This window comes from Sabethes cyaneus, chromosome 1, assembly GCF_943734655.1.
Source record: "Sabethes cyaneus chromosome 1, idSabCyanKW18_F2, whole genome shotgun sequence".
NCBI classification, from domain to species: domain Eukaryota; kingdom Metazoa; phylum Arthropoda; class Insecta; order Diptera; family Culicidae; genus Sabethes; species Sabethes cyaneus.
In genome coordinates, this window is record NC_071353.1 from 4,900,188 (window position 1) to 4,918,333 (window position 18,146).

The window sequence follows — 18,146 nt, forward strand, 5'->3', positions numbered from 1 at the left end:
AATATCAACACATTTAAAACCCAGGTAGACAACTTTCTTTTGTACAGTATGAGCAAAATTTCGCATACGTTATTACACCTCCCGTCTGCCTCTCGTTTTACCTGGTTGTTCTACGAACATTCACATATATCTACCCTTTTTGCATAATTCTGGTTGCCACGATTAACTTTAAACTGGTCACAGGCAGTCAGGGCATAAGATATCTCGTTTCATCATTTTCAATTCTATATTATACTGAATTAATTTTTAAGAGGAGAAGCATCATCCACAATAATACAATAATTCAAACGACAATCGTTTATCACATTCCAGCAAGACCAGTTGGGAAATAATCAACCATGGAAGGGAGCAGTAAAGCGCCACAAATCATCACCCTCGAGGACGAACGAAACCTCCAACCAATCAGCCCAGTTACACCGCCAGTGAATGGTATTTCGTCAAATCGTACGGGAGCACCCTGGAAGCGCAAACAGCTGGAGGACGTTAATCCGGACGGTAGTCTAGATCTGAGCAAGTTGAGCATGCGACGAAATTCCAGCTACGGAAAGATGCCTTCCGAAACGCCGGAGGCTAAGGTGTTGGTCCTCTACACCGGAGGAACTATCGGCATGATGCGAAATGAGAAACAGGGTGAGTCGTCACATTCTGCAGTTGAAAAATAGCTATAATATTTACACTTTGTTTTAGCACTGGAGCCTCGACCGAATGAGTTAGTTCGAAAGATTCGGAAATATCCGAACATGCACGATGATGTATATGCTAGTAAGCGTTTTGGTGCGGCGCGGAATATGGCCCCCTTGGTGTTGCCCTATGTTGAGGGTCAACATCGACGTATTCTGTATCAGATTTCCGAGTATGAACCGCTGCTCGATTCCTCCAATATGGCGGTCACCGACTGGGTGCGCATTGCTACCGATATTCAGCAATCGTATGAATTTTTCGACGGCTTCGTTATTCTTCACGGTACGGACACTATGGCGTACACAGCTTCGGCTTTGTCGTTCATGTTTGAGAATCTCGGTAAAACAGTGATTATTACGGGTTCGCAGATACCGATTTTCGAAACACGAACTGATGGGAAAGACAATTTTACTTCGGCACTGATTTTGGCCGGTAACTATATCATTCCGGAGGTCTGTGTCTTCTTCAATTGTCGACTGTTTCGGGGTAATCGAACGATCAAGGTTAGTACTGAATCACTGGACGCTTTCAACTCGCCAAACACTGCACCTTTAGCCAAGATGGGTATTAACGTGGAAATCGATTACCGGTTAATTTTCCGACCTTGTACGATAGAAAAATTTATGGTCCACACTAAGCTAGCTGAAAATGTCGGTTTGTTGCGACTGTTTCCAAGTATATCCATAGCAACGGTGAAGGCATTCCTACAGCCTCCTATGACTGGGGTTGTTCTCCAAACGTACGGAGCAGGCAATGTTCCGACTTCACGAACAAATCTCATTGAAGCGCTGCGCGAGGCCGCAGCGCGGGGTGTGTTAATCGTAAACTGTACCCAATGCAACGAAGGATCGGTTAGTGAGCTGTACGAAACCGGCCGGTTGCTTCAGGACATTGGTATTATTCCGGGATACGATATGACACCGGAAGCAGCGCTAGCGAAGCTAGCCTATGTGCTGAGTAAAGAAAGCTGGAGTCACGAGATGCGAATGTTGGTAAGAGTTTTGATGAACTTGATGGTGTTACGTATATGATTAGCAGACGGTATGTTTATAGATGATGAAAAGCAATCTACGAGGTGAATTAACCCAAGAGAAGACTCCGGAGATGCAAGAGTATGACCTGATCGATGCGGTGGCGCGAACTTTGCAACTTACTTCTGCTAAAGAATTGTGTCAATTGAAATCGTCTCTTTTCCCAGCCATGGTGAATACGGCTGTACTCGCCGGAGACGTTTCGAAGGTTTGTAGGTTATTTTTGCTGTAGATTTTCTAGTAAATAATTGTGTTTGCTCCCTAATATAGCTCAGCAATTTAAAAGGCTACGGCGCTGATTTGTCTGTGGAGAACTACGACCGCCGGACGGCACTTCACGTAGCCTGCTGCGAAGGAAATTATGACATTGTTCAGTATTTACTGCAGAACGGAGCAGCCGTTCATATTCGCGATCGTTTCGATCGGACACCGCTAATGGATGCCATTTTGCATGATCACCATCTCATCATTAGGCTGTTGGTAAAATGTGGAGCTCATTTAACTGGTTCGATACGTGCAATCGGTGAGAATCTGTGCAACGCAGCATCAAGGAGTCTGATAAATCGCCTGGAATCGTACCGAATTGCTGGTGCTGATCTATCGCAGGAAGACACCGGCGGTCGGACCGCGCTTCACATTGCAGCTATGTACGGCAACATGGAGGTGGTTCAGTATTTAGTTAAAAACTATGCCGAAATAGATGCGGTCGATTATTTGGGTCTTACGCCGCTAGATTATGCGACAAAGTTGAACAATGAACCGGTGATAGATTTCCTGTTGGAAAGAAACGCAAGACGTGGCGGTGAGATGGATGAAGATATTAAACGGCCGAACTTAAGCGAATCGTTCGAATCATAAATCTGTTGCTTTTTTTACTTTCCGCATTATAAAAATTAAAATTTTATTTTGTTTTCAAAACATTCCTCTATCGCTACTTTTCTATGGCAATCTAAAACGACTACATTCCCGAACACGAAGAAGCCTACTACAGGTTAGTTCTACTGCTTCTACCGGCCTTGCTGATAAACCGCTGCACCAATTCCGGTCCGATTCGACAGATCGGAAAAGCTTGCTCGCAGTTAACGTTACGACGTCCGGCCCGTATCGCGTCGTCGATTGCCGTTCCAGCGGTAAATTTCATTGCCCAATCCGCACTGCTTAGTCCGTTGACCAGAGTATCTAAGTGGCTGGCCCGCTGTTCTTGCACGTTGTTCATCGATTCCTTCACATACCAGCAAATCACCCGCTGAGTGCAAGCCGTCGAATCAATATCGTATTTCTGTAAGCTTTTATCTACAGTTTCCAGTATCGTACGCAAGGTGCTCTCTCCTTCAGCTAGAACAGTTGTGAGCTCATTCGTCGATTCTCTTCATAAATAATCCAATTAAAACGTACCTCTTTCCGTTTTGGGCGGATCTTTGCTATCGGAACGCCCCAATCCCGATGGTTTCCAAGCGTTTTCGAAACTGTTGCCCGTCAGTACTCGAGCTAGTCCTCCGATGAAGGCTCCACCAATAGTTAGAACACCCGCCAGGGCGATTGCACCTAGATTGATATTCAACAAAGCAGAGCCCTGTTGGAATGAACTTACCATTCCGTCTATTGATTTTTTCACCGGAATCGTAATAAACGGTATAGCAAACTGAATCTCAACCTAAGAAAACACGTGCCACTGAATAAATCACATTGATACTTTCCACGCATTGTCACTAAACTTACCTGGATGTTATTGTCCTTGGTGTGAAAGCTTATGAACCGGGGTTCGCGCTGATTCCTAGCACTCCTGACAAGACCTCTCCTGCGCTGCGTACTGCTACGAGGGTCCTCACTGAGTGCAAGAAAGGCAGCCTCACTGTCCGTTAATGGCAAATGCTGATACGGATGAAGGTGCTGATAAGTATCCGTGCCATTGCTGTTGCTGCTGGCTGGTCCTGTGGTGGTCACTGTTAACATCACCGCGGCTACCAGTAAGCTAAGGACTCGGCGGAACAAAAACAGCGTGCTCATCCTGACTGTTGCAATGCAGTTACCGAACTGAGGCCAGCAGGAAATTTCCCAATGTTTTGTAAGTGCATTTTTTTTCCTGAAGAGAAACCCACCTCTCGGCGGCAGCGGATGACAATCCTTTTACTTGCCGGTAATGTTTCAATTTGTAAGTGCGTTAGTGCTATAGTGAAGAAGAAAATGCTCTAATTTGCGATTCATCGTCACCGGTGCCGTAGGCAACCGAGCAAGTGCAAGTGATGTAATCAGACTTTTCACTGTGAATGAAACACGGAAACCGAACAATAGAAAGCGATAACGTCATAGAGCATCAGATTAATTTGCTATTGTGACGAATTACGAGTCCGATGTGAGACAATTGGCGAAAATGTGACCGGATAGATAGATAGACCGCTTGGATGGGTAAAACGCAGACAGGACTCAGCCAACCGTTAAATTAAGCACGTGCGTGAAGTACGAGGAAATGTTATTTCAACGAGGAAATGTAACTATACCGAACTGCAAAGTGAAACCAACAGATAACTCATCTGACAAAAAAACTGTCACAATAATGACAACGAAGTTCATGGTGATAGGTATGCTTCGGATGGGAAGGGTTTATAGGGTCCATAGAATCGTAGCACCTTCGATCTTTATATACCTTTTTCCCTTACCGCGGGGTTCCAAAAATACTCAAGCGCAGGGATCAAAATTATTGCCGATTGGATCGCATATGCATCTCGAACTACTGCATCAAATACCTTCTTCCACTCTATTTGGTCTTAAAAAAATTTACTTAAAGATACAAAAAAGACCATTTTTTGTAATCACGAAAACATTGCACATGTTGGTTTTTTGCCTTTTGTTGAAAGCTAAATTTTTTTAAATAACGTACCCAAAATTCAGAAATGTATAATTTTGAGTTTTTGAGATACAATTTTTTAAAGGAATATAGTCGTTACTTGTACTTTTGTGCTTGTACTTCTCTTCCCTTTTTCGTCTGATTCATGAAACCAAGAAACACGCCTGAAAATTTAGCAGAGAACGATTCAGACGTTTGGGAGTCATGGCGGTGCACTCAAACGTACATTCACTTTGATCTATACCTATAAAAATGGATTTCTGTCTGTCCGTCCGTAAGTTCATTATAGAATCGAAAACTACTAAACCGATCGGCGTGAAAATTTGCATGTAGGGGTTTTTGGGGCCAGGAAAGGTTCTTATGATGGTTAGAGACCTCTCCCCCCACTAAGAAACGAATGTCATCAAATGTTGTGTGATTTCATTTACCCGATCGCGTGCGCCGGTAACCTTCGACTATACTAGGTATGGCAACAAAAAGCTTGAAGCGGAATAGCACAGTGAAGGACTTGGGAATTCTCATCGATAGCAAATTAAGATTTTCGGAACACGGCAAGTTACGGCCAAATCATATGCAATGCTTGGATTTTTGAGAAGAAATGGAACAAACCTGCCACCGCCCAGTTAGCTTCGAGGTACGATGCTGGTCTAACAAGCTAGTCGTCGTATGTTCGAATCTCGGCTAGGCGGTGCTTGCTAGATAGAGTCAGTAGGGTTATTACATTGGCCCCGTAATTTTCCTGTACTCTATCAGCCGGCTGCGAAGTCTGTCGATAAAGAAGGGTAATGTCTAATGACGGTTTAAGCCCACGGCTTTGCTTTTTTGCCACCGTATGAAAGCCGGTGCATTCTGACGCTCTCAAGCAGGCGTATATTCCTTCAACGCAAGTTTGGTATTTGATACCCTGACTGACAGCATCGACTGCCCCAAAATACTGGGAAAACTGTGAACTGCAGAATGAACAACCCCGTAGTAATTTTGCATGCCACGTTACCAGTTGATTTGCATGCAGTAGCCATGGCGAAAACAGCCAAACAATTACGCTCGATGATTTGTTCGTACTGCTAGCTCCACTCCGTAGTGAAGAAGTTGATCATGGTGAAGCACTTCCAATCTGGCAATTACAACATCCTCCACCGCGGGAAAGGCGAAAGCGTTGAGAAGAAATCTCGTTCCGGGTCCATTCCATCCGACAGTGCTGCGCGACCGTAACGTGCAGCAGAAGCTGACGATGAAAACCGAGAGCAAAGTGGTCTTATCGTTCCGCGCCTTGGGTCGGGAGGTCAGAGCAACCGGCTAAACGATAAAGAAGTGTGGGCCAAAACGGATATTTTTATGCGGAAGCGTCAGTCGATGCTGGCTGTGTCGAAGTAGAATGCAGCTTCGCCCAGCGAACGGCTAAAGGTGCTGGTAAAAAAAATCTTTCCAGTGAAGCACGATGTCGCGGTATTAATGGGCGACAAAAACAACTTAACGCTGGGCGGCAACAACTGGCCTTCTGTGGCTGAACATCAGCGAGAAGAAAATGTTCAAGCCGCTGTTGTTTCGTTTGGGGTTTACCGTGAATGAGAAGAAGATACAGTACGGAATACCTACCGGAAGCTGTCGGCTTTATCAAGAAGTTTCGCGCAAGTCTTTTGGACGGCCCTAGCCTTGATGCCTCATGCCAATAGATCACTAGAGGAGATAAACCGACTGAAGATAAACGTTGTACCGACGATCACCAACTCTCCCAACGTTCCCCAACTGCTACCAATAAATTTTTTCAGGCGAAGCTCAAACGAAGTATTTGCTTCAATAATTTTGTGGCCAAAACGGAGCAGAGGCTGATCGCCAAGGTCACAAAAAAGTTGAATATTATGCAGACGTCTATCTTGATTGGCCATCGCGAAGGTTCCGGTGTACCGCTGCTTTTTTATAGAAGGCTTACTAAACGTAGGATTTGAGGATAATTTGTTTCATTGCATTATCTTTCGAATTTTTTTCATCGCCATCCGAAATTAGTTAATTTTTTCGATAAACACGTTAAGTGCAGCGAAGTGTCGGATAAAGGACGAAAAGGAAACCATTATTAACCTGGACGGAACACTGATTTAGGAAACAAGGGGGCGCCTAAATGGGTTTCCGCCAAGGGCGCAACAATGTCACGCACGGCTCTGGCGATGTTAATATGTCGAAGATTAATAAACAAAGACCCCATACAAATCTTTAGGAGAGGAATTATCACCCCTCCCCTCTTCAAGGGGGGGTGTGGGGCTCCTATACAAATGCAATAGAAATTTCCCCTTAACTCGAAAACTAATCAAGCAAATGGAACCAAATTTGGTATGTGGGGGATTTTAAAGGCATGAATTTATTTTATGATGGTTTGAGACCCCTCGCCCCTGTGGTAGTGAGGGCGGACTCTCATACAAATGAAACAGAAATTTTTGCGTAACCTAAAAACTAATCGAATTCGAGAAATTTTAGACTCTTCCATAAAACATTAGTCAATAACAAGGCCACCAGAAACTACCTATAGTAACACTAGATGATTCAGGGCGAGACGGCCGCAGACCGCGAGTGTTGTCAGCGACTTGCCGTCGGAAGCGCCGGCCACTGCGGGGGATAGCCCCCAGGATTTATGTACAGCACACACAGTTTCATTTTTGGCAATACGAAGTTTGTCGGGTCAGTTAGTATATATAAAACATTTGGACTTCCTCTCTTGTAAGGGCAAAGCAAAGCTATGGGTATAAACGTCCTTAAGAACTTGAACCTTCTTCATCGGCAGACTTTGCAGCTGGTGCTTAGAGTACAGGACAATCACGGGACTGGTTTCGAAAATTCTCATAATGTAAGTAACAAAGCCCTTCGTCCTCATTCGCACGTTGCTTCCTCTTTGTCAGTTTCCCCTGCTTTCAGGGGAAGTATCCTGCTTTCAGGAGTTATGGCGGTGCCTACACATTGACATTAACATTATCATTCTCGATTATCGATAATTTTTTGTAAACTTCCTGAACAAGACACTGATGAAGTTTTCACGTCGGATATGAGATATGAATCCATCTTAATAAGGTATATCAGTAGTAGAAATAGTACAGCTTTTACTTTTAACCACGATGTATGCTGTAGTAATAGACGGCTCCAAAACTGCTCCCATTTTTTCCCGCATAAAAATTTCAGAAGCTTCATTGCTCAGTCACTTGCATAATAAGGCCTCAAAGAGTAGGAATTTCATCATAACCCAACCGTAAGGCGTTTCTTCATAATGTACCTAACATAAACGAGTCAGAGGAGCACGGTAAAGCAAAACAATGCAAATCTGTACACAATTCAACGTAAATTGTGCATTGATATAAAACAAGTACGACAGTCGTACGCAATTGAAGGTCGTCGTCGCCGCGCCCGCCGGTGTGTGGTGCGGCGTAACAATTGCACTAGGTAAGTGCTGACAAATTTCACGGTAGAAGTATTCCGAAGATGATCGTGAATCGTGTTCCCTTTCTTGTGGAGCCTTAAGTTAGCCAGCAAAAAATAAAAGACACTTGTGTCGTTCAAGTAGTATATCGGGCTGCCCCCTCCCCGACCAGGAAGGAGCCACACACAAGGCCTACTGCGATGACAACGACAGAAGTCCACCGCAGAAAGGATTGCCCCATCAGATGGGGACCTATTGTTCGGTAGGCACAAACTGTGACATGATTTCCATATAAAACCTGAATTGATTAGTGAATTATGATCATTCCTGGTGGTGCGTTCGTTTCAGTGTCATCCTTTTCCGAAAAAGGTAGTGAAAAGTTCTAGATTTACTGTGTTCTTTTAGATAATTTAAATTTCAATAATTGCAGTGACCCAAAGAATTAGTGATGTTCAGTATACAACTGTCAGGTTTTGCTGTCGTTGCCATAGCAACACTGAGTTGTGCGTTTGCTCAAAGGTATTAAGTTGCTAAAGTTAAAGTGTCCTTTTGCTAACCTAAAATAAGTTGTAAAACTACATTCGTTTGAGTGATCAATTCTTACTGATAAGCAATACAATTCACAGCACCAACTGGCGTCGCCCGAATGAAACTTTTTCTAGTGAATCGGCAAACGATCGTGTTCAACGGCTAGGATTGACCACCGGTTACGGTGGTCTTAACGGTTATGGCTATTCCAGTTCAGGGGTAGGTGGCTACGCTCCGTTGAAAATCGATCTAGGTGGAGTGGTTCTTGGTACATTGGTCGGGATAGGAGCGCTGCTCATCCTGCCTAAGCTGGTTAGCGCGTTTGGTGGCGGAGGTTACGGTGGCCATTACCGCAGTGCCGATTCCAACGATCTCACTGGAGTTACCGAAATGCTGAATAAGGTGGACGATTTTCTGGCTCAGAACAACATCGATTCGGGTTCCTGCATGCAGAAAGCAATCTGTAGCTACGTGCGGTCCTCGGATTACCACATGCAAGTGGGAACGGCTGATCAGATTGAACACATGATACTGGCCTTATCTGAGTAAGTTTTATTTTGAGGTCAAAAAAATATAAATTTATTATAATTGCTTCAACAGGAATTCCTTGGTGGACTACATGCTAGATGGGACCGCCATCAAGGAAGCGATCAAAAATGGCAAACAACAAAGTGCACGAACTTGTGACGATCTGTACAAAACTTGTCCTCTGGATAGACAATCTGCGCTGCAAGTGTTTAAAAAAATGTTTCCTTTAGGAGGAAACTAACAGTGTACGAAAATTGCGCTTAGAAAACGATGAAATTGTGTTAGATTGTGCAGAACAATTGTGCTACTAAGAGGTTTCATCAGAATTGATCATCGGTTCTATAAATATTCCAGTGATTTTCTGCAACAGTTTGGCAATCATCGAGAGGCAAACGAATGACGACTGCAATAGCCATAACCTACTCATTCTGCTATAAATAGGACATTGCAACTAGAGAACTAACAAACTGCTGTCATCCAACAACTTTTATTTTCGATGAAATTCGTCCTTTGAACAAACACCTAAACACAACTGAGAACCGTTCGTTAACCCACGCGCAAATATGTTACTATGAATCACACATCAAAAAAATTTTCCCGGCGAATCACACCAGTCAGTAGTTAGTGAGTGGTAAACAGATTTCTAAAGCTGATGACACTCACAAAGATTTTCTACTGGAAAACAAGAGAATATCTCTATTTCGCAGTCTCCTTGAATGGCTTAAAAACCTACATTTTGTCATTAATCGTGTCAATGACCCTCCGGTAGCGTATTCGCTGCTGAGGCTTCATCAACTAGAAGAGTAGTGTGAAGAAAAAAAATACCTTCCATCATGCTATATTTCATTTCCGAAAGGTGAAGAACGCGAAAAGACGCTCTATTTCGGGAAAATTCCTTTCCAACATTTCCACTTTGGTTCGAACTTGCACGGATACGGGCTGGTGGTGTCGTGGTAACAATTAACCTACTAGCTTAACTTCAGGAGAAAACTAGCGACTTAGCGCTGCGCACATCTTTGACCGGGAACAACAAAATATGTTTGGGTGGATTTTTGCCAACCAAACGAACGATGTTGTGGTGATGGTGGTACTGCTGGTGGTGGTGACCTTTTTCTAAACAGCTTTCATGTTGTGAATCATTGACTACGAAGAAAATAATAATAATTTCATATATGAGTTACGAAGGGGATCCACTATTAAAATTAAGATGCTATTTGACTATTCTATTGCGAGGTTTATTCGAAATGTGTACTATTTCGAAAATGATTATAATTGTAAATACTTGATTAATGAATATGCAACGGAAATTGAAAAAAAAAATACAAACAAATTATCAGATGTATTGAAAACTGAAAACATTTTTTTAGTGAATATCACAAGAATTTAAGGCTTACCAAAAAAATAACGGCTTTTGCCGTCGACTCGAGTGTAAAAACTTTCGAGGCATTATATTGCTCAATTCTGTCTATAAGGTACTTTTCCGTATCCTGTTCTGTACCAAGCTGATTTTCGTGAGAGTCATTCCACGACGGATTAGATGTTTACCCTGCGCCAGTTACTAGACTAGTTCCGGGAGTACTTACAGACTCATCATCTGTTTGTGGACTTTAAGGCGATGTACGATTCAGTGAAACGAAATATGAGCTGTGGTAGAGAATGCTAGAACATGGTTTTGCGCCGAAACTAATTACGCTGATTCGTGTGACACTGAACGGGTCAAAACCATGCGCCAGAATAGCGGGTGAGACCTCCGTCACATTCGTGACGTTGGATGAAAGCAAGGGAATGTACTCTCTAACCCGCTATTCAACGTTGCCTTGGAAGATGCAATACGAAGAGTAAACGTGGAAAGGAATGCGACTATCATGCCGAAATATTACATACTTCTTGATTTTGTGGATGACGTCGATATCATCGGAATCAAGCGTAGAGTAGTGGAGAGGTCTTAAAGCCTTTAAACGCGAAGAAGCGAGATTGGGACATACCATTAACATCGCCAAAACGAAGTACAGGATATGAACCAGTGAAGGACTTCATATACCTTTACAGACATGAACCACGGACGCTAAAGGAAGCTAATCAATGAGTGCTTGGGGTTTTTGAGCGTAAAATTCTGCATGTATACAAATATTCTGATATAGTGAAGGTAGTGCAATGTTGCAGGCTGCTTCAATAGAGAACCAGAAAGCAGCCGTAAACTTGGAGGCAGATTCCACACCCGACGGGTGGTCGCTGTCGAGGACGAGGTACGCCCAGCTGGGGTTCGCGGGGATTGGAGAACGGTAGCCCATCATGACCAGTACTGGAGGACCCATAAGTATTAGATGACCATAATACATTCGGCATAGGATCGATAACGGGCCGTAAGCTAAGTAAGCTAAGTTTACAGCAAGTGTTCGGTTTTTTGACGGATTGTGGTATTGATTTTTCCATCGTAATTGTGACTTTTCCATATGGAGAGCATATTTTGTAAAAAATGGATGGAGAGAAATAGAAATCAACTGAGGTTGATGCAAGACGGCGTTCTATACGCTCTCCTCCCGACACATTTCGCCAACTATGTTCTCCACCGTCAGGGCGGCATCTCCCTTCGTATCGCGGCAAATCGAGGACATTCAAAAACCACATGCTGTGGTGTTTCTACCGTCTCTCTGCATTACGGGCAGACTGGTGTCGCAGCATGCCCGGACCGGTGCAGATCAGGGATGGTTCGATCCCTTTCACTCAATTTTGCTTCATTTGACAGTAGCGTCCTAACCGAGCAAAATTCCATCGTCTTGTGCCCTTCAGCCGTAAACAAGCATCCGATTAATGAAGTAGCTCCTCAGTATTCTGCATAAATATCCCGGGACATGTATTCTATGCAGCGACTCGGCGATGGTCTCCCAACTGGCACTGTTAAAGGCGTTTTTTACGTCGGTCGTTACAACGGTGCAAAAACGATCTCCTTTTCGCTTCTGTTCAGACGACTTCTCGGCTCGCTCGATCACTGTCCGAATAGCATCCACCGTGGACTTACCTTTCCGGAACCTAAATTGCATGTTTGACAGACCATGTTCACCTGCTGTATGCCTCGTAAGCCTATTCAGGATTATCATCTCCAGCAGTTTTCCGCATGTATCCAGCAGACATATCGACCTGTATGACGCGGGATCTCCCGCGGGAAATGAAACATCTTACTACTGCAAAGTTTCTAGAGGAATATTGTTAGAAACAAACATGCTTCTTAGAAGAACGTTTCTCAAAGATGGCCGAACCGATTCATATGTTATCAGTCTTGTTTGAAAGGAAATATAGCCTAATAGATCACTACTGATTTGTTTTCAGATGGAGATCTAAAATTAAAAGTTTAAGTTCGAAAACAGACACTGAGGTAGCCTGCAAGTCGTAGGCGAAATACGTATCTGTCGTGAATAAAATATACATAGTAGAATTAAATTGGATAAGTTTTCTTCTTTTTTAATTTTAGGTTTCGTATTCTATTAAGGCGCTCCAAAAACTTCAGACTGGAGATGTAAATTAAAAGTTATTAGCAATCTAGTCAAAACACATTACAAATCACAACGATTTGATTTTAGCCGACGTAATTTATGCTATTCTTATTTTAATAATTTTAGTGTTAAATGAAAATACCCGTCCGAAAATACCTGCTAAATTTCGTTAAAATCTATCGTAATTATTCAAATCATTATTTAAGAAAACTGTTTTGATATGAAACAACAGCCTGGTAAGATATATCGAAATTTAAAAGCGCTCCTATATTATTAAATTTTGTGCCACTTATACCATTTTAGAAAATTTTATACCCGTGTTTTTTCATTTGGCACTCATGGTGCCCAAACGCCAGTTTTGCAAACCTTTCCTACTTTTAGGATTCATAACTTTTGAACCACTAAGTTGGCTTTAATGATTGTGGTTCCAAAAAAGCAAAGCCTTAGGTTATAAACGTCTTTAAGACTTGACCATTCTTTATCGACAGACTACGAAGCCGAAGGCTGGTAAACGGCTGAATAATGCGTACCGTCGGTGCCTTGTGCACGTGTAGGCATAAAATAGACCCTACAGTGGTTCATAGCCTCTTATTCAGCAACTCCTATTCCTACCGCCTCGTGGTACCAGCCGGGATACGAGCAACTTTGGTGGAGATCGGGTAACCAACCCCGGTGGAAGCCAAGGTCGTATGCTGACAGGAAAGGAGGGCTCTTTCGAGCTTCGTTGGCCCTCCGGCGAAACAGGGGGTTGGTGTAGCAGGCTTTGCGAGCCGTCACCACGAAAAATATTAAAGCATGGAACGAAGAACAAATATATTCTTACTGGAACAATCGGAATAGACCCACGCGACGAAAAAGGACTATGGATTGGAAACTCGGGACGTGGAACTGCCGATCTCTCAACTTCCAAGGGAGCACTCGAGTGCTCTCCGACGTATTGAAGAGCCGCAAGTTCGACGTCGTAGCGCTGCAGGAGGTGTGCTGGAAGAGCTCAACGGTACGTACGTTCAGAGATGGACATACCATCTACCAGAGCTGCGGCAACACACACGAGCTGGGTACAGCTTTCATAGTGATGGGCGAGATGCGGAAACGGGTGATTGGGTGGTGGCCAATCAATCCTCGAATGTGCAGGTTGAGAATCAAGGGCCGATTCTTCAACATAAGCATCATCAACGTGCACAGCCCTCACCTCAGAAGTACCGATGACGACAAGGATGAATTCTACGCGCAGTTGGAGAGTGAATACGACCGCTGCCCAAAACATGATATCAAGATCGTCATCGGGGATTTCAATGCTCAGGTCGGCCAGGAGGAGGAATACAAACCGGTGATTGGAAGGTTCAGTGCACACCAGCGAACCAATGAAATGGGCCTAAGACTTATCGACTTTGCCGCCTCCAAGAATATGGCCGTACGTAGTACCTTTTTCCAGCACAGAATCCACCATAAGTACACCTGGAGGTCACCAAATCGGACAGAATCACAGATCGACCACGTTTTGATCGACAATCGGCACTTCTCAGACATTATCGACGTCAGATCCTATCGAAGCGCTAACGTTGACTCGGACCACTACCTAGTGATGGTTAAGATGCGCCCAAGACTCTCCGTTGTGAACAACATTCGGTACCGACGCCAGCCTCGGTTAGATCTCGCGCGGCTGAAGCAGCCAGACGTCGCCGCAAACTACGCGCATTCACTCGAAGCTGCACTGCCGGAAGAGGACGAGCTGGACGAAGCCCCTCTCGAGGACTGTTGGAACACTATCAAAACAGCCATCAGCAGTGTAGCGGAGAGCTCCATCGGGCATGTGGCCCGGAATCAGCGGAACGATTGGTTTGACGATGAATGTAGGAGGGTGATGGATGAGGAAAACGCTGCGCGGGCGGCCAAGATGCGCAGTGCCACACGTCAGAACGTGGAAAGACACAAACAGAAGAAGATGCAGCGAAACCAAATCTTTCGGGAGAAAAAGCGCAACCTGGAAGAGCAGGAATATGCGGAGTTGGAGCGGCTGCATCGTTCTCAGGAAACGCGGAAGTTCTACCAGAAACTGAACGGATCCCGCAAAGGCTTTGTGCCGCGAGCCGAAATGTGTCGGGATAAGACTGGCAGTATTCTGACGGACGATCGTGAGGTGACGGATAGGTGGAAGCAGCACTTCGACGAACACCTGAATGGCGTCCAGGCGGAAAACCATGGCGGCGGGGAAAGCGATTTCGACGGTGCAGCAAACGGGGAAGAGGTGCCAGCCCCAACGATAGGCGAAGTTAAGGAGGCCATCATGCAGCTAAAGAACAACAAGTCAGCTGGAAAAGATGGCATCGGAGCGGAGCTTATTAAAATGGGACCAGAAAAGCTGGCCGTTTGTCTACACCGACTAATTGTTAGAATTTGGGATACGGAACAGCTACCGGAGGAGTGGAAAGATGGGGTTATCTGCCCGATCTACAAAAAGGGCGACAAGTTGGACTGTGAGAACTATCGAGCGATCACCGTTCTCAATGCCGCTTATAAAGTGCTGTCCCAAATCATTTTCCGCCGTCTATCACCAATTGCGAATAGATTTGTGGGAACTTATCAAGCCGGCTTCGTCGAAGGTCGGTCTACAACGGATCAAATATTTACACTGCGGCAAATCCTCCAAAAGGGCCGTGAATACAGAGTTCCCACGCATCATTTATTCGTTGACTTCAAAGCCGCATATGATACCATCGACCGGAAAGAGCTATGGAAAATCATGGACGAGAACAGCTTCCCCAGGAAGCTCATCAAACTGATTAAATCTACGATGGATGGTACGCAGTGCTGTGTTCGGATTTCGGGTGGATTGTCAAGTTCATTCGAATCACACAGAGGGCTTCGTCAAGGTGATGGTCTTTCATGCCTGCTGTTCAACATAGCGCTACAAGGTGTTATGAACCGAGCGGATATCAACACGCGGGGCACGATATTCAACAAATCTAGTCAATTCGTCTGCTTTGCCGATGACATGGATATTATCGGCAGAACATCTGTGGCGGTGGCTGAACAGTACACCAGACTAAAGCGCGAAGCAGAAAAGATTGGGTTAAAGGTAAATACGTCTAAAACAAAGTACATGCTGGCCAGCGGAACCGAGGCCGAACGACACCGCTTGGGCAGTAGTATATTGATCGACGGCGATGAGTTTGAGGTAGTCGATGAATTTGTCTACCTTGGCTCACTGGTAACGGCGGACAATGATACCAGCCGTGAGATTCGGAGGCGTATTATCAGCGGAAGTCGTGCTTACTATGGGCTCCACAAGCAATTGCGGTCGAGCAGACTAAGTCCCCGTACAAAGTGCACCCTGTATAAGACGCTTATTAGACCGGTTGTTCTCTACGGGCATGAAACATGGACAATGCTCGAGGAGGACCTGCGAGTGCTCGGAGTTTTCGAACGACGAGTGCTAAGAACGATCTTCGGCGGCGTACAGGAGAACGGAGTATGGAGGCGGAGGATGAACCATGAACTCGCACAGCTCTATGGCGAACCCAGTATCCAGAAGGTGGCTAAAGCTGGACGGATGCGATGGGCAGGTCATGTTGCAAGAATGCCGGACAACTACCCTGCAAAGATGGTGTTCGCCTCAAATCCGGTAGGAACAAGACGACCAGGAGCGCAGCGAGCAAGATGGTTAGACCAGGTGGAGCGAGATCTGGCGGAGAGTACTCGGTGTCCGAGGAATTGGACAGCGGTAGCCCTCAACCGAGTTACATGGAGAAATTTTGTTCAACAGGCTTTGTCTTAGGACGGCAAGCCACCTAACGAACGAACGAAGCCGGTTATTAGAGTAGAGGACAATTACGAGGTTAAATGGGCCTGGCAAATGGCTGGATAATGCGGAATATAGACCCCATAGTGCTCGTTAGCCTCTTATCCAGCAACTCCGATTCTGACCTCCTCGTGGTACCAGGCGGAATACGAGCAACCTTAGCGGAGATCGAGTAACCAACCCGATGGAAACTAAGGTCGTATACTAACCGGGAAGGAGGTAGAGTGAGTCTCGGCACTATAAGATGGCAGCCCCAGTACAGCTACACACCTAAATAAAATCACACTTACAAAATTCAAGCAAATTCGGAGCGGAATATTCGGCCCAGGCGATGGAACAAGGACGACAAATGGAGATTCGGTACTTGGAACTGCAGATCGCTAAATTTCATGGGGTACGAGCGGGCGCTGATTGAACAGCTTGAACTCCGCAAACTCGGCATCGTAGCTCTACAGGAAATCTATCGCAAAGGAGAGAAGGTATAGAAGATCCGTGACGGAAAGGCCCGGTTTTACCAGAGCGGTGGCACTACCAACGAACTGGGAACGGGCTTTGTAGTGTTGGGCGGAATGAAGGATCGCGTGATAGATTGGAAGGCGATCAACGAAAGAATGTGGAGTGTATTGAGGATAAAGGGCCGTTTCTTCAATTATAGCATCATTGACGTGCACTGCCCGCACGAAGGTAGACCCGACGATGAGAAAAAAGCGTTCTACGCGAGGCTGGAGGCAACGTACGACAGCTGCTCGCCACGGGACATCAAGATCGCCATTATCAGGCGGGTTTCATGAGGGCTAGCGCAACTATGGACCAAATTTTTACTAACCGACAGATATTGCAGAAATGTCGGGAGTACAACATACCCACGCACCACATCTTTATTGATTGCAAAGCAGCATACGACACAGTCACGGTTTCACGGGAACACGGTTTTCCGGACAAACTGACGCGACTGATCAGATGTACAATGGATCGAGCGATGTGTTTCGTACGTATCTCTGGGACACTCTCGAGTCCCTTCGAAACGCGGCGAGGGTTGAGACAAAGTGACGGTTTATCCTACATGCTGTTCAACATCGCTCTTGAGGGGGTGATCCGACGAGCGGGCATCGAAACGGGAGGCACGATTTTTACCAAGGGTAGCCAACTTCTAGGTTTTGCAGATGACTTCGATATCATAGCCAGGAACTTTAGGACGGCGGAGGCAATCTTCGCCAGACTGAAAGCGGAGTCTAGAAGAATTGGGCTAAAAATAAATGCATCGAAGACCAAATACATGAAAGGAAGAGGCTCAAAGGAATCAAACGTGCGTTTCCCACGGACGGTAACCGTTGTCGGCGACGAACTAGAAGTGGTAGAGAAGTTCGTGTATTTGGGATCGCTGGTGACCGCGGACAACAACACTAGTAAGGAGATCTAGCGGCGCATCGAAGCGGGAAATCGGGCCTACTTTGCCCTTCGTAAAACGCTATGATCAGCATACGCCACCGCATGAATGTCCAAAACCCTTATTAGACCGGTAGTTCTTTATGGATTTGAAGCCGTGACGCTGCTCACGGAGGACATACGCGCCCTTGCCGTGTTCCAGCGGATTACAAACTGAAAGCGGAGTGTGGCGGAGGCGTATGAATCCCGAGCTACAGGCACTACTTGGGGAGACTCCCATCGTACATCTAGCGAAAGTTAGCAGGCTACGGTGGGCCGGACGCGTCATAAGGATGCCGGACGACAGTGCGACGAAAATAGTCCTCTTCAACAACCCCACCGGCACCAGGAACAGGGGGGCCCAACGTGCACGATGGCACGACCAGGTCGAAAGCGATTTGCGACTTCTGAGACG

General features: G+C 45.4%; 3 protein-coding genes across 3 annotated transcripts; 2 read left to right on the top strand and 1 right to left on the bottom strand.

Moving 5' to 3' along the window:
• Window positions 1–338: 338 nt before the first annotated feature.
• Window positions 339–2,570, top strand: LOC128734791 (L-asparaginase). The gene is made up of 4 exons (XM_053829144.1): window positions 339–630; window positions 688–1,673; window positions 1,735–1,920; window positions 1,983–2,570. Exons 1-4 carry the CDS (start codon window positions 339–341, stop codon window positions 2,568–2,570), a joined length of 2,052 nt encoding a protein of 683 aa, XP_053685119.1.
• Window positions 2,571–2,697: 127 nt separating this feature from the next.
• Window positions 2,698–3,719, bottom strand: LOC128734808 (uncharacterized). Its single transcript, XM_053829168.1, has 3 exons — window positions 3,432–3,719; window positions 3,108–3,366; window positions 2,698–3,047 (listed from the first exon to the last, which is right to left on the bottom strand). The coding sequence occupies exons 1-3, from the start codon at window positions 3,717–3,719 to the stop codon at window positions 2,698–2,700; spliced, it is 897 nt and encodes a 298-aa protein (XP_053685143.1).
• Window positions 3,720–8,405: 4,686 nt separating this feature from the next.
• Window positions 8,406–9,254, top strand: LOC128734861 (uncharacterized). The gene is made up of 3 exons (XM_053829245.1): window positions 8,406–8,476; window positions 8,584–9,030; window positions 9,086–9,254. Exons 1-3 carry the CDS (start codon window positions 8,406–8,408, stop codon window positions 9,252–9,254), a joined length of 687 nt encoding a protein of 228 aa, XP_053685220.1.
• Window positions 9,255–18,146: the final 8,892 nt, after the last annotated feature.